General features: G+C 45.7%; 2 protein-coding genes across 2 annotated transcripts; both read right to left on the minus strand.

Moving 5' to 3' along the window:
* Window positions 1-4,547: 4,547 nt before the first annotated feature.
* On the minus strand, window positions 4,548-9,093 carry oacyl (O-acyltransferase like). The gene is made up of 15 exons (XM_084687370.1): window positions 8,847-9,093; window positions 8,589-8,722; window positions 8,317-8,395; window positions 8,050-8,185; window positions 7,704-7,951; window positions 7,273-7,443; window positions 6,991-7,093; window positions 6,790-6,891; window positions 6,491-6,656; window positions 6,302-6,381; window positions 5,960-6,070; window positions 5,726-5,849; window positions 5,412-5,598; window positions 5,044-5,186; window positions 4,548-4,939 (listed from the first exon to the last, which is right to left on the minus strand). Exons 1-15 carry the CDS (start codon window positions 9,001-9,003, stop codon window positions 4,823-4,825), a joined length of 2,058 nt encoding a protein of 685 aa, XP_084543496.1. The 5' UTR covers window positions 9,004-9,093; the 3' UTR covers window positions 4,548-4,822.
* Window positions 9,094-9,502: 409 nt separating this feature from the next.
* znf532 (zinc finger protein 532) lies at window positions 9,503-19,622 on the minus strand. Its single transcript, XM_084687890.1, has 9 exons — window positions 19,476-19,622; window positions 14,264-16,623; window positions 13,781-13,962; window positions 13,206-13,382; window positions 12,419-12,581; window positions 12,003-12,275; window positions 11,788-11,900; window positions 11,421-11,556; window positions 9,503-11,278 (listed from the first exon to the last, which is right to left on the minus strand). Exons 2-9 carry the CDS (start codon window positions 16,592-16,594, stop codon window positions 10,778-10,780), a joined length of 3,876 nt encoding a protein of 1,291 aa, XP_084544016.1. The 5' UTR covers window positions 16,595-16,623; window positions 19,476-19,622; the 3' UTR covers window positions 9,503-10,777.
* Window positions 19,623-21,513: the final 1,891 nt, after the last annotated feature.

Below are 21,513 nucleotides of genomic sequence, written 5' to 3' on the forward strand. Positions count from 1 at the left end.
CAACCACTGACACACTACCTACATGTTGATGAATAACTCATCACAATCTGCAACCGTTTTGATTTATCTATAATTTATCTAAACAATTGATTTCAGAAATATCAAAGCAAATACTGAAACCAGGATTAACACTTTGATAACATTTGTTTTGGGTCCAACAACAACAATTTCCATGTACATTTATTTTTTGTCCAGAATTAACACTTACAGTAAACACATTAAAGTGAACAGCCCAAACAAACCCTGTCAAATAACAACAACAGACCTCACATAACTTTAAGACAGTCAGGTGTCTGCATAGAGAGGGGTATTTCCAAAAGGCTTTTACATACCTTTTTTACATCCGCGTGGTTGATTAAACAGACTGGACATGGGGTACAAGCTCAAGCTTAGCCAAAGGGGCATGTATTTTTAGCTGTTGCCCCCCTCAAGTACAAAGTCAGTTACCTGATAGCAAGGACACATGCCAATCCTGAGGACCCAACACATACTCAATATTTCTGTCGGTTTCACTGACGATTGCCCTTACAAACATCCAGCTCTAACATGTTTAAAAACATATGTATGTATGAAAACGCTTGTGGTCATTAGGTTTAGTGCCCATTCTCCTTTGTAATCTTAGTGGCGCCACAGAACACTGTGATGGTGATAGGAATCTGGGACGCTGTGCTATGGAATGCTGTCTAGAGGAGGCATTGAGGCACAACTCTGGGTTTCACTGTAGACTAAGGGGAAGTAGCCGGCTAGGTTAGGCCTTATTGACAGAGTCTACACACAACCCCCCTCATCTCCTTGGGCTCAGTTGTCCATACTACCCTTTAAAGTCAGCTCTACTGACCCCGTGAGATGGAAATGTGAGGTAGCCCCCCTTGACAGGTGGCCGGGCACCACATATTTCCACGGCTCAATTCGAGGAAAGGTATCCTAGCTTGGGTAGATGGCATGGAAAAGATGTGATGAAGTGATTTAAAGCCTTGTAGATATCAACTGGCTGATAGCCTACTCAACTGGCTGATATCCAGGTCAGTGAATATCAAAGTATGTGAGAGATGAGAGCACACAGGCTGGATGCCCTTCTGTCTATGGCCCAGTCCCCACCTCTGTGTGGTTGCTGTTAAGGAAGATTTAGCTGTCACCTTAAAACTGTGCGGTTGTTGAGGACAGAACCAAAGAAAACGACCTCAACTCAGGGAGCACGAGGGCTTACAGAACACGCTTTTCAATGCAGCCCAGATAGTGAGTGCACACTGTTGACCACAGCGTCTGTTTGTACACCTGTCCCCCTCTCCCTCTCTCCACTTTGCCCATCAGTCCCATTCCCCACAGAATGTACCGTGACAAAGCTTTTCTCCTTCTCTTTTTAGGGCCTTAATATCTCACCCTCCCCTTCTTGCCCATGTCTATCCCCTTCGTATCCTTCCTCCACACCCACACCCAGCCCATCCCCACAGCCCAAAACCCCACCTGGACACAGCCACAGCCATTTCACTGCAGCATCAACCACAGCAATATCACTGCAGCATCAACCAAAGCCATATCACTGCAGCATCAACCACAGCCATATCACTGCAGCATCAACCACAGCCATATCACTGCAGCATCAACCACAGCCATATCACTGCAGCATCAACCACAGCCATATCACTGCAGCATCAACCACAGCCATATCACTGCAGCATCAACCACAGCCATATCACTGCAGCATCAACCACAGCCATATCACTGCAGCATCAACCACAGCCATATCACTGCAGCATCAACCACAGCCATATCACTGCAGCATCAACCACAGCCATATCACTGCAGCATCAACCACAGCCATATCACTGCAGCATCAACCACAGCCATATCACTGCAGCATCAACCACAGCCATATCACTGCAGCATCAACCACAGCCATATCACTGCAGCATCAACCACAGCCATATCACTGCAGCATCAACCACAGCCATTTCACTGCAGCATCAACCACAGCCATATCACTGCAGCATCAACCACAGCCATATCACTGCAGCATCAACCACAGCCATTTCACTGCAGCATCAACCACAGCCATTTCACTGCAGCACACCATGGCTGAGGAGAACACCCTGTCACCCCTCCAGACTATCCTACGCCTCCAAACCTACCTACCCATCCTCTTTCAAAACACCTGGTACTGCGCTCCTCCTCTTGCAGTCTTTCAGTTTTAGCATTGGTTACTGGTGACTGGAGACTGGGGAGCAGTCAACACAAAGCCTGAAAGCCTGTTTGCATTTGAAATAATGGTTGTCTGTAATTTTCCATAGTGACATAATCTGTCTGTAGTTCTGTTTTGTAATAGGGTCGTTTATTTAAGCTCCACTGTCTCATTGTGAAACAACTGGTGAGGTTGTTGAGGGTTTGAAGGTCACACACACAGAGGTCAGTCCTTCTCTTCAGTCCCCCCCCATCCTACCACACCTGTTCCTGTTTTGTAAACACACAAAGTGCTAAGGTGACATAACACCCAGAGGGCACAGTGTGTGCGAACAAGTGTGAGACTTATGTTCTGTGGGTTCGATACACCCTCCAGTATGCTGTGTTGTGTCTTTACTTATCACTGCTTTCTCCAACACTCAGCATGAGAGGGTCCATAGGGCACAGGGAGTACTCGGCCAGCAGTACAGCCAATCAGGTACACATGTTGCTTTAGTGGCTGACATGGCAGACCAAGGGCCTCAGCTGATACGAAAGGCGACAATTGAGAGACTGATTGCTCCGTCTGTATATCTACCCGGAACACTACAGCACGTTGCTACTTCTACATTGGCGGTTTAGACTTCAGAGTACCTGCGTGAGGAAAGATTCTCCAAAAACTGTTCTGTGTCATTTGCGAGGAGAATCTGCAACACTATATCTAAAATGCATTCCAGTCTTGCCTACAGAAACTGTTGCCTACAGTTGTTATGGCCCCTCACTAGCTGAAGGGTGACCCTCGTTGTGGCTTCTTAAAAGTTCCTCATCAAAGGAGGAACTGCAGAGGAAGGAAGGTATTCTATGATGGGTGGACCGTGACAGTATAGAAGAATCAATTCAGTTAAAAAAAGATACTAAACTGTAATAGTGTGGAGCACAGATTAGATGACACGTTCCTATCTAAAACTGAGGACTTTCACAAAAGTATCTGGGATTTGTATGAATCAGAAAATTCCCTTTTGGAGGACTCACAGGCACATCAGACCTCTAGTCCAGCTCGGTTCTGTAATATGGAAAACGTGGATAATTGCTGTTGTTGTGCGAGCTTCTCAGCGGAGCTGAATCAAACCCATGGAAGTCTCAGGAAGCCAAATGCAGAGGACGGTTTCAGATTTCCTTACTCAGTTATATTTACCTTGTGTTGTCAAACGACTTGCCATTTGGCACCGGCCGACCAGTGGTGACTCTATGCCTACGCAGGGCCAGGTGGACGGGGGTGTTACACACGCAAGAAGAGGGGCTGGCTGACTGGAGACTGCTGCAGGATCATTTCCCAGAAATGACAGAGTCACACACAACACTGTCTGACAGACAACTATGGAGCAATGCTTGACAGGCTTTACAGTGGAATTGATTTAGTCCCAGAGACAGTTTAGGTCATTCCAGCTCCAATGAAATAGATGTTTTTTCTTGACGGAGATGATCTATTATCTAAATTGTACATTCCATAGTAGAACCTTATTTATGTGACCTCCTATGGAGATTAGACTTCTCAAAAGTGGTAGAGATTAATTCAGTTTTCTGTGGAAGACTATACAGTGTGGATCTCTATGATACGAACCAAAACATTTAAACTCTCGCTCATAACCCGAGTCAACCAACAACAGATGTCACGAAGCTGTTAAGATGATAACACTCCACATTCCACCATGCTGATCTTAAAACATGATTCCATGTTAATCACCATTCTGACGCACACACTGTGGTGGTGGGTGGGGTAGAGGGGGGCTGATGGCTGAGACTACAACTGCTAACCTCCTGGACCAAATGTCAACAGACCAGGAAGGCACACTTGTCCATTGCTAAAAGGGACAGCATGTTAAGAAGCTGTGGTACATATCGAGCCGCAGACCTTTCGGATGAGTCAGCCTGATGAGTCACTCTCAATGCAACGACTACAAAAGCCTCTACACAGAACTGCCTTGCTGTTCAGCGCTTTAATGACAATCTCACAGCTGACCACTGGGGGGAGCTATGTATCACAAGGAAAGAAATTGGGAATTTTATTTGGCATGGAAACTTAGTTGGACTGAAAAAAGTGCATATGAGAGTGTTGGATCTGGCTGAGGTAATTGAAACCTGAGACACTTCATCTCAGAGAGTGGTCATTTGTAATCTGAATCAACAGGTTGATTACGGTGAATTAAAAATGTTTTCACTCACACGCTGACTCTGGGTTTTTGCTTCTATTATTGGAATGTTCCAGCACTACGGTACATTCTAGACCACTTTCAATAAACACTTAGGCGTTAAGGTTTGAGGTTTCACAAATATCACAGAATCAAAACCTTGACTAGACATTAACCACAAAACTATGTGAAAACAAACGGTAAATGAAGTATATTTATGTCAACTAAATTGGCACACTCCTTCCATGTCTACATTTGTCCATACTTGGTCCACATGTCAGTTCTAATGTCCAGCTTCTCCCAGTAAGTGAGCACCATCTTGCTTGTACATGTACATATCCATTTCTTTAAAACCTGACTGAGTAGGAGGTCAGTTGTTGGGGTTGTCTATGAACTGGTTCTAGTGGACAGGGAATAGATCCCATGGAGAAGAACTAGGCTGAGGCTGCATTTTGACTGGTCCAATGTCCAATGACTTAGTTTTGGTACTTTGTGTTCTTTCCCTTCAGGAACAAGTATGGCTTCTCCACCAGGACTGTCAGAACATAGCCCACCACCAGTGTGAGCACTGTGTGGCCTATAAACAGATAAAACTGAGGAGAAAAAAGGAAACAGCGTTAGACACTCAAACCCATTTGAACCCAGTTTCTGATCAGTCAGGATGATTCAAAACTACGTAGGATGATGAACTACTCACGAAATTGATGTCGGTGTAGTGCATTGGTGTTTCCTGTTTGCCATTGTAGATGATGATAAGAATGGGGTGGATGAGATAACAGGCGAAGCTGATGTTGGACAGAGGAACCCACAGGCTGAGGGACAGGAGCCTGTCAACGAACCCTGGAGGGTGGGAGAGAGAGAAGGAAACAGGCAAAGAGAGGGAGGCAGAGAGAGAGAGAGTTGTTGAGAGAGAAAGAATGAGTTAGAGAGGCAAATAATTACATTTACCAATGTTTCCTTCATTTGATGCTTTTATCCAAAGCAACGTATAAATAGGGCATATAACAAGTACAGCAGGTGATCAAGGAGTAGTAGTGCATCTTTCGAGTCAATTTTTGTTCTTACCTCCATAGCCCTCCTCACAGGCTAGTACTACCCAGGCCACAGTCAAGGCCCACAGGGGGCGATGGAGACCCTGGTAGAGAGCATGGGGGGCAGAGGCCTGGGCAGGGACCTCACGGAGAACATAGGCCAATCCTACCAGCACAGCCATGACTGACAGGGAGGTGAACCAACCCAGCGCTGCTTGCCACTGTCACAGAAGAGACAGAGACATATACAGTCAATGCAGCCATGGTAACGCTCACTTTTAAATGAGGTCATAGATCTGCAGAGTATTGTGTTCATGCCTTGTACAGTAGATATGAATGGCATCATACCTGGAGTCTTATAAAGTTATTCTTTTTGGTGGTCATGAATATCCCTGATAGGATTCCTATTAGGTAGGGCCCATATCTGGTGTATGGTTTATTGTAGTAATATTGAAAGTAGCTTTTATAAGCACTGGAAAAACACAAACAGAAAACAAAAGCAACATGAACTACATAAACGGGTAGTGTACACTACTTCCAAAACATCTCCTGTGTTTCCAATACTATTTGAGCAGGTCTTACAGAGTCGTTGGTTGGTGAACTGGGAGGTGCAGGAAAGCAGTAAGGACAGCACTGGTGACACTGGACAAAACCAGTAAGACTGCTGCAATGGCAACCAGCAAACCTTTGTTCCTGCCACAGTGAAAGGTGGAGATGTACAATTGAAACAATGCAATAGGCATGCCAGTTTAAATCAATTCCATGTCCAGTGATGGCTGAACTCATCGATCATAATTTGTTTGAACATAATGTTGAGCAACCCAGTTTTTATGAACATTGTCAGTGAGGAGAAAATACTGTGATAGAAGGCCAGGAAAATGATGTGAAATATATTCATGATTTTATCAGATGAGCCTGACTCACAGCCTGTAGAGATAGACAAGCAGCGGTGTGGTGGCATAGAACTGGAAGTCTAGGGACAGATACCAGGTCCAAGGTGCACACTGTGGAAAAAGATTCGAAACAAAGTCTTTATGTTTGTTGCCAACAGCGATTCCTCCTCCGCCCTGCCATATTCTTTCCCCCAGCCCACCAAACACACTATGTTCGCACAATGTCAGTGATGGTCAAGAGGTTGTTGACCAGCAGCAGATTGGACCACCAGTACTTCTTGCAGTTGAGGATTTCATCCTCAGCAATGAACCAGAAGGTTCCCCTATGGACCACAGAGAAGAATCCAATGGCCACGCAGATGATGAACAGGTGCAGGGGCTGGACTCTGGACAGGTGGTGAGTGGGGGATATGTTACACACAGACACGACAGCAGGATTTACCAGACGAGAGCGTAGACATTTTAGAAATCATTCGTTTCCAGTACTCCATTATCTATATGGGGAAAAATTGAACCCACCTTTTGAATCTCTTGAAGAGATAACTGACCACCAGACAGAGGCTCAACTTGTCATCAGACTTTTGTATGGAACCCAGTAGAGACTTAGCACTCAGGAGCCCTCTGACACACACGTGCACACATGCAAGAGGAGTCACTTTGTGCACACTTGACTTTCATCTGTAGAATTATTCCAGGGCTACTTTATTGTTCCAGACTCACCCCAAAAGCAGGAAGGTGTCTACTGCCAGATACACAGGCCCACTGAAAGCAAATACATACAGAGGATTGCTGTCCACTGTCTCCTTCCACCTCTTGTCATTATCTGTAATGGAAACATCTCATTTATATGCTTCACAATAATCTACTATAATAACAATAATATTGAATCAGGTCATTCCAGATCGTCTTGTAGGAACGAGTAGTGTGAGTTGAAAGAGGGCTAGGTTGTTCTCTTCTTTCTATGCGAGGTCTATCGGCGACATGTGCTGTATCAGGGCATACCCAGGTTGTTCCAGGCGCTGAGCTGGATGGTGTGCCCACAGATGATCCAGAGCAGGCTCAAGATACGGACACCATTGAGGGAGGAGTAGCTTGCCCTGGTGCCCGTCCAGCTCAGGACCCCCTGGCTGCTCCTCTGGATGGAGAAGGTCTGCAGGCACGAGTAGACCCAGCCTGGCAGGACACAGGATTGGAGGTGTTGGGACTCCAATACACACACACACATGGACACACATGTACTGTACATGTTTACACACACATATACACATTTGTGTAACAGAGTTGAATGACCTCTCCTGGTAATCGGATGCGGCAATAGAATCAGCCCTAAAGCACCTATACTTCCTGAGAAGGCTACGCACAGTAGCCTTGCAAGCAGTACACAGAGGAGGGTGTTTATTGGGGGTTAGGGTTAGGCACACACACAAACTTACTGTTCTCCTCAGAGTCCTCTCTATGGTTGTCGTCTGTCTCGCTGACCTGGTTTAGCTGTTGGAGAGTGCAGTGGTTTATATCAACACTAGGGGAGCCATTGTGCATGAGGGTCCCATACATGTTAGGGTTGGTGCTCAGAGAAGAAGACTCCACTCCTGGACTGACTTCTCTGTTCAGCTGCCACTTGATGATGGCTATGAGTACAGTTGCAGCAAGGGGAACAGCCACCATGGCGCAACAAACAAACCTGGAGGAGAATGAGAGAGAGACGGCCACAGCCCATGAAACAATGCCTTTCTGCCTTGAGCTAATAAGAGAACAATAGGTTAGGTCAGAGATATTTACAGGCAGGTAACAGCAGACAGGTCCGGGGTGGCCGTGTTGCTTAGACAATGAGTCATGAAGATGCCCTGAGTGGACTGGGCCACCAGGATGGACGGAAACGGAGGGATGAGGGACGTGTGACCTTTCTGGAACATTTCTGGAAACGCACATTTACATTCTATCAATGGATCCAAAAAAAAGAGATAGAATAGGAACCTTTACATGGTTGTGTGAGACCCATGTCTTTCTTTGTTTGGTCCGTGATCATTTTTTGACCTTGACACCGACCGTAAACAACCATGGTCTGCACCTCTTCTTCATCACAGGAGTCAGGAACACAGATGCCTACAAAATACTGGACTGGGTCCTATAACACAAATACATATTCAGGACACACAGTAACTTGGCATTAAGCCACAATATGATACAATATGCCCTGGGGAGGCTTTAGGTTGGATCTTATATCGGTTATTTGTTTTTCCCACCATTTATTAGTAATGTCAGGATGTGGCTTTGGTGAAGCGGGTTCTAAGTCTGCATTAAGTACTCGTTCTCCTCACCTGCTTGAGGAACACCTGGCAATATTGACCTGAAAAGGAGGGGCCTTGGACAGAGAGACACTCCTGGAGAGACCCTGGTCTGTTAGTGTTGCCGCCTTTCACATCGCTGCCTATCTTCCCAAAGGCATCGTACACTGTACATAAAAGCGCGCACGCACACATACACACATCACATCAACGATGTGTCACATCATTACTTTAATTCAAATATCCTTCAGCTTGACGACATATCATCTTAGGAGACAGTCAGGTACTTACTTAGAGCAGCATACGGACTTGGGCTGTCCTGATTAAGCTCCCAGAGAAAAGCCTTGGTGTCCTGCATGCATCTCTCGGTTACGTTCCCACTGCAGGCTGCTGCCACCACAGCCCACAGAGTGAGACGGTACAACAGAGGGCCCCGGACCAGGACCATCTCAGGAAGTGCATGTTTTCAATAGACCAGCTCTTTAAATAACACAGGGGGAGACACATGATCACCTGGGCTGTGATCACTTCCTGTCCCTTAATCTGACCTAGACCAATCAGCGTGTTAATTGAGGCTTCACACATCACTGTGAATTACCTGGCCAGTCGTCACTAGCCTGAACCTCTGGACCGTTAAATCTGTTTTCCTCTCGAGTACTATTACCTTACTTGTTCTTCACTGTCAGTAAGTTTTTATTTTTAGTTATTTTTTTATTTGCAGTTTAAAAAATATAAAAAATTACATTTTAAAATGACATTGTTTGTCTTGCTGTCTCTACAGTCCACAGGGAGCAGGTATAGATCACTATTCGAACTGCTGACCCACATCTAAAACATATAATGTACCTCCTTTAAGTTGTCCTTAAACTGTGTGCTTCTGTGATTCTGTAGGTCTGTTGTCTTCTGTGCCAACGTGATGGTTAATGAACGAGGGCGGACAAACAAAGTCATTTGTTTCTCAGAGGATCTGATGTTCCATGTGGACATCAAATCGCACCTCTAGTTCCACAGTTTATTTACACCAAGAGCTGAATGTATCCAGTGCTGAGACACATGTAGGGGAGGCCAGCAGCAAGACACATTCTAGAAACTGAAAACAACTATCTATAGCTTCTCTCATGCAGATATATCTCTACACAATCTTTCTAGAAAAGGTCATATCCAAAAACCATGGTGGAAACAAAACAGGCGTCAACCAGATGTGAGAATTAAAGGCAGTCCTCTTGATTGTTTGAACAGTTTGAATCGTTTGCTAATTGACCCTTCAGAAATAACACATGGCTTTGTAAAGATAGAGAGGTGAGATGGCAAAGCGGACCCAACTTGCACATTCTGTACTGATTGTCCTGCTCTTAGCTGTGACAGGGACAATGTTGATCACAGATTTTATGATCAAGGACCCATTTCCTGTTGTTGTAGTTAGGCCAGGCATACCACATTCACAGTTCTCCTTCAGATGTGTCCACCTGTCCTGAATGTGTCTGATTTAACATGGAGGTATGGACTGAAATCTTCATTTCAGATGAAAAACAAGGGGGGGTCAGATGGCTGAGTGGTTAGGGAGTCGGGCTATTAATCAGAAGGTTCTTGGTTCGATTCCCGGCCGTGCCAAATGACATTGTGTCCTTGGGCAAGGGACTTCACCCTACTTGCCTTGGGGAGAATGTCCCTGTACTTACTGTTAGGTCACTCTGGATAAGAGCGTCTACTAAATGTAAAAACTTAAAAGTTTGGATCTCAGGGCCCTGGCAGAGGACTAGGCTGTTAAAGTGTCTGGGAAACAGACCTTAAACTGTGTATTCTTTCTGAAATAGGCATTAACCCATAGTAGAGAACAAATCCTTACTAACTGTCAAACCCTCAGAATGTTCACTGGGACCCATCAGGGTGAGAGGACAATCATGAAAACATATTTGACGCAGTATAAAACAACACTAATAAAAAACAACTGTCGTAAAGTGTACAAAATGTTGTCATGTCATATTCTTGATTTAAATACATGTAAATTCACTTTGAATCTATCACATACTTGTATTACACATTCAGAATCTGTGTGTATATATTGTCATATACTGTATATTCTTTCTATATGTGATTGAAGGAGTCAATGGTGACACCCAGAAGACTGTGTGGGACTGGTGAGAATGGCGTCAGCGATAATGTTGTATCTGTGGGGCGGAAGGAGAGGCTTTCAAAGGCCCCTCCAACACACTGTCTGACTCCTATTTCTCCGCCATGCTCAGTCTTTTGGACTTGATGAAAGCCATGCCATGTGTCCTCATGTGTGTGTTTAAGCTACCTTCCGTCTCAAACATCTTCCCACACACTTTGCATTTGGTCTCTGGTGTCCCGTCGCCGTTGCTGTTTGATGGCCCCAGCTGGTTCTCTTGCTGGCTCTCGTCGTCTTCGAGGGCTCCAAAGCGTCGGGCCAAACTGTGCGGCTCCTTTACCCGATGGACGATGAAGAGGTGTCGGGCCAGCGAAGGGTGGGAGGTGTAGCACAGGCCACACTCCCTGCACTGGAAAGACGAGCCATCCGACTTATGCTGCGGGATGTGGCCACGGAAGGTGTCGACCTCTTCAGTGGTGAAGCCACAAACAGCACACGTGCGCTCTTTGAAAACATTCACCTTGAGCTTCTTCAGGGGCTGAGCCTCGGAGCCCCTGGACCGCACATCGGGAGACCCCTCGTCTTTTTCTTGGTTTCTCTTAAGGCTGGGGGCCTGAGTGGAAACAGGTGAGGAGGACCAGTACCACACAGAGGGCTGTTAGCCTGTGAATGTTTATGTGAGCATAAGTGTATACAGTGTGTGTATGTGTGTGTGTGTGTGTGTGTGTGTGTGTGTGTGTGTGAAGTTGCCGTACCTTTTCAGGTGTGTCCTCCAGGATTTCATGGTCCCGTGCTGACTTCCCCTCCAGACCCTTGATATCGTGCACCAGCTGAATGTGTTTGTCCAGCATCAACCTCTTGGTAAACGTTTGATTGAGATCTGGGCAGTGTCTATAGTGACGTCAAAAAAAAGAGAAATAAATATGGCTTCTATTTAAACATCTGTCTGTGAATGAGACAGTAAATATTTCCCACACCAGGGTGAAATACTTTAAAAGTTGAGTCCTGATAAATAATTTCAAATCATTTTGAGAGTACAGCATTTCAAGACCCAGGTTTTTATGTGTGTCGGTGCTACTGATGTGTCCACTAGCTCCAGTATGTTGCAGCAGGAGTACCCACGGGCAGGAGTAGATCTTGCGAAGCCCCTTGTGTTTGATACGGTTGTGTCGGCACAGGCTGTGGGAGGAGCTGAAGGACTTGTCGCACTGAGGACACGGGTGCTTTTTCAGGTGCTGTGGGCAGAGGTGACATGAAAGCTACAACCGAACATTTCAATTTGGACTCCTTTCAGGAAAGGGCCCCTCTCTTCTACTTTTCAGATCTTCACTACTGACCTTGCCGTGCTCCCGTCTCATGTGGGCCACAAAGACCTCCCGCTGAGGAAAGAGGCGCTCACACTGTGTGCACTTCCACCCGGGGGCAAGGGGCTTCTTGATGGGGGAGGATGAGGACGGTGGTTTCTTGTCCCTGCTGTCCATGCCATTGAGTCCAGGCCCCGCCCTGTTGTTGGGGCTCACAGACAGGGGTTTGGTGGGCTTGGTGTTGAGGGGCCGGTTGATGCCCAGGTTGGGTGGGCCCTCGATGGATTTCAGGGTGCCATGCATGGCCTTTAGAGACAAACCCACAGACAAACCTAAAATCTGATGTTTTTGTATACCCAATTTTTTTGTTGGCTTGTTTGTTTAACAAATGCCTTTTACCACATTTGTTTCTGACACAAAGCTCAGTTCCCTTCTGACTATGAAGATACCTTTATGTGATCCAGCATTAGCTGTTTCTGGACATAGTGCATTGAGCAGTCCGGGCATTTGAAGACAGACACCTTCTGACTGGCCAGATGATGGTCAAAGTGGGAGTAGAGCAAGGCCTGCTGGGTAAACACCGTATCGCACATGGAACACTTATATATCAACCTGAAAGACAACAGAGGAGCAGCCTTGTCATTCTCTGGAGAATGTACTCAGGACCAGGTGCTGTTTTCTGTGAGCTTCTAAATGAACCATTTCTGAGAGAGCTCATAGGGTCCTGGGTACATGTACGCACACCTGCTCCAGTCGGGGAAATTCATTAGTGGTTTGGTGATGGGGAGTGGAAGGTAGGGGGATGGGTTGCATTTAGAGAAAGGTCACCATGAGTGAAAATACAGCGACAAAGCTACCATATCTAACATTATTTAACACGCAACCATTCACTATAATTCGTGAATAGGTCTGACCAAAAAGGATTATGATACAGATAAAAGATAACAGCTTCTCGTCAAAACTGGGTTGGATTAATTTGGGGAAGCAGAAAGGGCTTGAGCGTCAACAACATACAAAAGCAAACTGGAATGCAGTGGTCATGAGAGAGCAGGATGCCATGAAAACTTAACAACGTTGGACATACATGAATAAAAAGGGTTAGGACTAAACCTTTAAAAGTGCATCGTGCAACGTTAACAGCTTTTTCCGAGACTGACATGGTATATTAAAAGTATAGAAAAACGACAATTGGAAACAGACTTGTTTTGTGTGAACTGAAACCATGTCAGGACTTACTTGGACTCTCCTATCTTGATCCCAGGATGCTGTGTGTCAGCATGGGAGTGGGTACCCGGGGCAGATTTGAAGGCCATGGGGCATATAGGGCATTTGTAGAAGATCTCACAGTGGGTACTCTGGAGGTGAGCCTTGAGGGCAGCCACGTCAGTGTAGATGACGCTGCAGTGTACACAGCTGGAGAACACAGAGAGGGAGAGACACAGAGAGAGAGACAGGAACAAGGGGGAGAAAAACACCTTCAAACGTCACCCTTAATGGCGTTTTGGTACTTGATGCAAAGGGATAATTGACACTGAAATTGCTGTGCAATTACTTAGCCATGATTGACCAAGTGGCACGTTGAAATGAGAAGGAAGGAATATAAATTGTGCAGAGGACACTTCAATATTGAGTGGGGTAGGGGGAGAGGGGGGGGGGTTAACATTTGGATATTCTTTGTGGTGCTGTATTGAACAAACCACATGAAACAAAGTCCAATAACAAGAATCTTCTATAACTCATATATAACTAATATAATGATTTGAACAGACTAAACAGGTCCCTTTGTAGAAAAGCAGAAGACTGAGTCTGACCGGTAGCCCACTCTGCGTGTGTAGTGCAGGCAGTTCTTTGTGACGTGGGACTGGAAGTGGACCGAGCGACAGATGGCTCCACACTCTGGGCAGATATAAGGTGACTTGTGCTGGTGGATCCGTTGATGGGAGGTGAAACTGCACTGGTTGGGCAGCAGCATCTGGCAGATAGTGCAGGTTTTCTATGAATGCAAAAGGAGTTGCAAGACACACGTCAGCTCTGTTGAAATGTACCCTTTATTGTGATATTGTTATTGCACTGTGTTTTGAAACACATACTATTCCTTGGCACTGTAATACTGTTAGAACAGTGTCCTTGATTATCTACTGTACTTTACGGTATGCACTTTTGTTGCTTTTGACAAAAGCAGCTGCTGAATGAATTTAAATAAGTGTAATGTAAGTATTTCATCCCCATTACTCGAAACATACAGCACAGAAAAACTTTCAGAAACATACACACAAGCTCAAACATATGCACACCTGTTTACAGGACTCCAGAGGCTGCTGATAGTGCAAAGCTAGAGAGCTCTCGTCCTGGAACACCTCGCTGCACTCCAGACACTTGAGGCTGTGTCTGCAGAGGCGAGGGGTGTCGCCCTCAAGGGGCATGGCTGCCATCTGGGGGGTGCCAGAGGGGGCACAGACCACTGCTGCCTGGAGTCCCTTTCCTGGAAGCTGTCTAGTAGAGCACTGGGCCAGGGTGGAGATTCGGGTGGAGGCCGGTGAAAAGGACACGGTAATCATCTGGTCTGCAGGGATTGGCTTGAGGATGAGGTGAGAGCATTGCATGGCCACGCCCTTATCCTTGTGCCCTCGGGCGTGGGACAGCAAACTGCATTTGTTGTAGAAAACCAGGTTTTTGGTGCAGTGGTTGCAGGTGACCTCGATGCGTACACTGCGGCGGTCGTAGTGCTGCGTGAGGCTCTTCTCCAGGGCAAATGAGTCCCCACACTCCAGGCACTTGTAGCCTCGCGAAGGCAAGGAGATACAGGCCAAGGAGGGGGGGCTGAGGTTGGGTACATACACCGGTACGGGGTTGATGCTGCTCAGAACCTTGTTAAAGGCCTCCACCATGGAGCTCTGAGAGCTGGCCAACACCTGTATCCTGGAGAGCTTCCTAGGAAGCTGCGGCTGGCCCTTGGCTGCCAGAAGAGCCTGCGTGATGGGCTGCTGCTGTAATGGCTTTGACAGGACCTGGTGGAACTCAGTGGCCAAGGCTGTCTGAGGCAGGAGGTTCAAGTTGGTGAGGTGGACGGTTTTTGGTATGAGTTTGGCGTTGGCCAGGCTGGAGGTTGGCAACATGACGGCCTGCTGCTGGATGGCATTGGCCGCCTTGAGGATGGCACTGCTGGCACTCTGCACTGAGGTGGCAGGGATGACCGTAGCCTTTACGGTGGTGTTGTTGGCCAGTTTCAGGTTGATGACCTGGGACCCTGCTGTCTTTACCGCGGACACGGGCAAGAAGGCTGTGGCCACGGGCTTGATGGTCATCTGTTTGGTTATCTCCATGGTGGGACCTGCGGAACTGGCTACAACTGTGGCAGGCAGGGAGGTCCGTGCTTGGGTGGAGAATATGGAGGTAGACATGGGGGAGGACAGGATGGAAGAGACCACAATGGAGGCGTTGTTTTCACCTTTCTTGAGAAACAATGGGTCAAACTCGGGCAGGACTCTGGTGACAGTGCGTTTGATCTGGCCTGACGAGGTCTTGATGGTTTTGATTCGTACTTTGGGGATGACAGGGGTGCAGCCCGTGGGTGAGGACGGGGAACCCTTACTGCCACCCTCACTGGGGATGTCGAGTGGACTGTCAGGCTGTTTAGTCAGTAGCATCTTGGCCACTTCCAAAGGTGACTCGTGTTCTGTGAGCGTCTCCGTCACCCTAGTGTCCTCTCTGCCCTTCTTGGGAGGCACCCTCTGGGGAGCTTGTGATTCTCTCTGCGTAGTGAAGGACTCTGACAGCCCTGTATCTGCTGTGACTTTGGCACTGAGGGCAGCTATGGCAGCCATGCAGTAAGAGAGCTTGGCTGACGATTTGGCCTTGTCCTGGGAGATGGTGGATAAAGCAGCCTGACCTGAATGGTCTCCAGGCTCCCTCACTTCCATGGACTTATCATCCAGGTCTTCGACTTGGGCCTCCACTTTCCTTGTTTTAAGGGAGTCTTGCAGGGTAAAACGGCTCAAAGCACCATTGTTTTTGTTGTTTTTATTAACTTTAGATTGATCACGATTTCCATTGGACCCGGGATTGGCTAGACGGCCTGTCAATGTGGTTATTTTGGTCTGGTTCTCTCTTTTAATGAGAGGGACTTTTATGGGATCTTGGGCTGGGCGAAAGAATATGTGACTTTTCTGCTGGTCCATAGGGTCATCCATTTCAGTCTTATCATCATCATCAAACTCCTCTGCGCTAGATATGGGACTGAACTGGTTAAAGGTTGAAGGACTACTGACAGCCTGACTGCAACCCCCCACCTGAAAGGATGATATTTCTGCTCCATTCATCCCATATCGATTGATAGGCGACATGGCAGGGATGCCATTATGGAGCCCATTGCCAATGGTTGCATGGGAGTGGACTTGTTTCTCCAACTGGGCATGCTGACTGGCATCCAGGTTGCGGACATTTTTGACGATGACGCTGATGCCTGCATCTGGGCCAGAAGACGGGGTGTGGGCCTCGTTCTCTTGGGGGATGCTGGGTTTTTGGTCATCATGGCTCAACTCGATGGCTGCATTGGGGTCTACCATGTAAGGGATATCGAAGGCTGCCAGCAGGTCGTCAAAGTCAGGAGTCTTCACATCTCCCATGGTCCTTTCACGGTGGTGACAAGATCAGCCTTAGGAGACAAATATGGATGGAGAAACATCAATGCAAATTATTCAAGTCTGACAATCACAACTATTCTAACACTCTTGTTGAAAAGCCTTTCCAGAAATGTGAAGGCAGTTATAGAAGCACAAGGGGAACCAATTCAAATTGTAATACTCTATTTGTTTTAAAGAAAGGTTCAACAATCAAGTGTCAGTATACTATTGGCCAAATAGTGCACTTCAATCCACTGCATTAATAATACCACTGTCATCCACATGGTGTGCTACTCTCCCTCCTGCTACATTCTAGTGACATACAACATTATAGCACTATAAGATGGTAAAATAATACAATACAACAGGTTCTCATTGACTGTAGTGAAGAAAAGTAGCATTACTGTCAAACAAAACAGAATTTCTAGAATTTCCCACAATTTCACATCTTGGTCCAAAACGGTTCTTACTTATGTAACATATTATTAGAATTCTCTACACACCAATTCTCTGATCACATGCAACTTATAACATTTGTCAAACCCTCTATATGTAGGTCTTCTGAGCAATTTGGCAATCATTGACCACTCTATCACTTAGTCTTGCAATCAAATCATAATAAAAACCTGGTATTTAACATGACCCAAATAATGAACTAATTTGACAAACATCAAAAGTATACTGTAACTTTATCATACATCCAACCCAATTAGAAACATGTATTTTCTGTATATAGATTGTGTAAGCATGGGAATGCATTTGTGAATTGTGTAGTCACTTTGTTGTTTTTAATTGTGAATGTATTTGTGTCTGTTCTTAGTATAATTGTATATTATGTTTTATGATTGTAATGTTTACTGTTTGTAACGCTTTAGGTGCAATAAAGGTGCATTACAAATGACAATTATTATTATATATATACAGAATAATAATGTTGTTTCAAAGAACTTCAGGAAGGACATTATGTCTGCAAGTTGTTGTGTGAGGCAGAAGACATGGAGCTGACCAGGGCGGTACTCCAGAAAGCAGCTTACTCCCCAGCTGACACCCAGCGTTGTAGCAACATTTTCAGTAGGTTGCTGCAACATTGTGAATCAACTGGTGGGTTAACTTACCCGGTTATGTTGCATAACCTGCTTTCTGGAATACCCCCCAGCTTGGATGAAAGCAGGACTTCTGGTTGATCAAAATGGAGGACAGAGAAATGAATACACGTGATCAGCTACTAACATCTGACCTGGCTAGCAAACAAAACAAAACATCTCCCCGGCTACAGATGACAACATTGCCACAAGGAGCAGCCAAGCAAAGAGAAGAAATAGAAAAGAAAGACTGAGAAAAAAATTGAGATTGAGAAGGAGCGGGGAGAAAGAGAAAGAGAGATGAAGAAAAGTGTTTGTGTGTATTTGGGGGGTGCTGCTGATTTCAGAGGACAGAAGACGTCCTGTAGCATGTTACTAGTTACAATACATCCACGTACCCTAACCATGCCACGTCAAAAATTCAAATGACAGTGCCGATAGAAAGACGCAATAGTGGAAGCACGCCAATGAGCCACTTCTCGACCTCTGTCTCTCTCCAGGCTACAAACCTCCTTCCTTCCTGCCTCTATAGATTCAACATCATCAAACCACCACCCCCATCCATTCCTCCTCACAACACACCAGGGCGCAAAACAGGGAGGTCAGGTTTCATCCCCCAGAGATGTGTGTGGTGTGTGACACTCCTGAGTCATTCTCTGTGCTTCTAGCAGCCTCAGCAGACAGACAAGCAATGGTCCTGTGAGCTTGGCTCTAGGGCTGCAGGCTAAAGGGCTGTAGACTTACCCCCCTCCCCACCCCCGCCTCATCCTCAGCTCTCGCTGCCTGTAGTAAGCCTCGGCTTGCACATCCAAAGTACAGACTGCAGACGGGCGAGTCTGCTACACAACCAGAGACTTCCTGCTGAAGTCTCGTTCTCTGCTAGAAGGTCTGCCGTGGAACAGCCAGGGCTATCTCTCTCCCAGTGTAGCACAGAGACTGCATTGTTCCTGAGCCCTCTGTCTGCCTCAAACCAGTTTCAGCCGGTTATGGTCACGTAAAGCCTATGCTGCAGAACAGCCACTCAGACACTGTGCGTATTTCTCTGGCTGCTGTGGCTGACTGGATTTATTCATTATAATTAACCAAAAAACTCTGACGGTGTTGTGGGGGGGCCGTGTTGGTGTTACACATGAGAAAATTCTAGATCAATTCTAGAATGTGCTCCTGATATGTGCCAAACTAATTTGGAATTCAGGTCACAAACCAGGCTATATAAATAGGCCTTGATAACGCATAAACAACTTCAGTGGGAAAAAACTGCGATACCCTATGGTGGTTTCACAGCTATTCTCATGTAAACACGAACCCAGAAGACTGTAATAAACACAGACAAACAGAAGACTCAGAACAGAAAGCATGTGAGTTTAGGCACATATTGTTTTAAACAAGTTTGGATTGTATGAACAAGCTCTGCAGAGCTCAGAAGGAGCAGCCGCAGAGTAAGTAAGACGTCGGTACCTGGCCCTGTCTGCCTGCATCTGAGCAAGCTTTCCTGGCTGTGTCACTGGAAGCTTGTCTTTCTGTCTACTCAATGTCATGTTGTCTTTCTCTCAGACAGCCTAATTTGGCCATAAATTAGCCGCTCTGTCATTATCCCTATAGTCCTAGGTAGCTGTCTGACCCATCTGTGAAACAAAGGCCCATGACACACATACGCAAGCAGTCATCTTTCTTTCTGACGCGGGCAGGGAAAGAACAGGCACATACACAAACACACAGAAACAGCAATCAAAATGTATGCAGGCATAAAACATGCACACACATATACACAAAGACAGGGGATAAAGGAGATAGTGCCATACCCTTGTCTGTTTTTTTCCACTATGAGGAATCTTCCTGGGGAGGCCTCATCATGCACACTGACAGAAGCAATCCAGCCCCCATTCTCCCTCCTCGGGACAGTGTTCCTGCTCTGTAGGTCAGCCTCAGCCTCAGGCCCAGCCCCAGCCCCAGCCTCGTCTCTCCAGACTCTGCGACATGCATGGAAAAAGGGGCAGTATTCGACAGCTCGATCAGGCCTTTTGTGTACGTGTGTGTGGAGGGTGGAGGGGGGGGGGGCAGAAGTGACTCCTCTGGCTCTGGAGCAGCAGCAGCTGGTGCAGGGAGGAGAAGTCAGTGAACAGAGGAAAGGAGGGGAGGAGAGAGGGAAATATGAGAGAATATGGTGAAAACAAAATTCAAGAGGGCATGGGGTGAATGTTAAAGAGGTCTAGGCATGTACGTATGCCAAAATAATTAGTAGACCTGATGGACTTAAAGACAGCTAGTGCTTTTATACATCACAATGGTCCTGTTCTGTAAGATCAGGGTCTGTTTATTTCCTGTGCAGGGCAACATTTTGAAGATGTTCTTGCCTGGCCTACAGTAGGCCTACAAAGGGCAGACTATCAATAGTAGGCCTTGGGCTTGTTTCAGTCACAAGGTAACCCGAAGGTATGCTTTCTGTTTTTAAATCTGGTTATTGTTTTATTACTGTTGGATCAAGATTTATAACAAGTCAATTTTCATATTATGGATTTTTTTTATAGAGCACACAATAAAAAAAAAACTATTGTCATCATGCTGAATAAGTTTGTGTATTTTTTATACTAATACTGAATATTTTGCTACCCAGTTATGACAACAGATGTACAATATGATATAATATGGATACAATTCACCAGGATTAATTCTGACAATTTGCCCAGGCTGCATTGGTACAAACCACACATACAGTTACCTTAATCTATAAGCAATAGACTACCTACCTGAGATGGGTGTCGAGATGGGCTCAGTAGCAAAATGCTGTCTTTGTTGATGTCATTTTCTTGGCAGCACTATGTTCAGACAAGAAGACTGTCATAGGCAGAATGCCACCAAGCCTTCTCAAATCATCACCAGCATTTTAGTTCACCTGCAAAGGATACATGTTTGTTTGTCAGCATCAATGAGTCACATTTGCACATAGCAATGCTGTCAGTGTTCAGATAATGAAAATGTACATTTAAAAAGGGAGAAGGCCAGTGTGATACCTTCTTGCTCACAGCTCTGCGCTGTACCGTTGAGAGCTGCACGAAGAGGAGCAGAGGTTGCTGCCCACCCCAATTCATTCGGTCACGTGACTCTTCAACGCGTTTTGATTCTTGATTATGACAAGAAAACTGTTACAGCGTCGGTCTTATATATCCTAAAGTATTCTAAAGGTATGCTACAAGACACGTTTATTATCTAGGCCTACAAATGATCGGAAATGCGCTATGTGCGAACACTTTCAAAAAGATGTGACGTTGAAGCCGGTGCAGACTTTCGCATACCCACAATGCCTTTCGTGGTTCTCTGGCACCGTATGCCACACAATCAAAGGACCAATAATAAGAAACGTGGGAAATAGGTTTAGACATGTCAAATCGACTGACAAAAATCACTATTACACTGAAAAAAATCAGATTATTATAACATGAATTGTGTCATCAAGGACTTTTACAAATTTCAATTTGACACAGTCTTTTGTATAGACCATATTTTTTTAAATCTCCAGCAGTGGACCATGGTTGCTTGTAGGCCTATGTATTTTAACAACTTAACATAAAATGACACAATGCTAATGCTGTCTTAAAGATCATCAGAGACAATGAAACCCTGGAGTGTGTTCTTTCATAAACTCAATCTGTGATCAGGTCTTCTAAAGGGCTTACAAGCATCTCATCTTCCTCAGGTACTCAAGGTTAGCTAGAGACATAAATATAAGTTTATACATCTTACAATTGTGCATATTACATACATATCTTGCATCTTTCAAATTCAATGGCCACCACAGATGATTAAAAAAAAGTATATTCAAGCCTATATGCTAAATCCTAA

The sequence above is a fragment of the Hypomesus nipponensis genome, chromosome 22, assembly GCF_054491055.1.
Source record: "Hypomesus nipponensis isolate SF chromosome 22, ASM5449105v1, whole genome shotgun sequence".
Taxonomy (NCBI): domain Eukaryota; kingdom Metazoa; phylum Chordata; class Actinopteri; order Osmeriformes; family Osmeridae; genus Hypomesus; species Hypomesus nipponensis.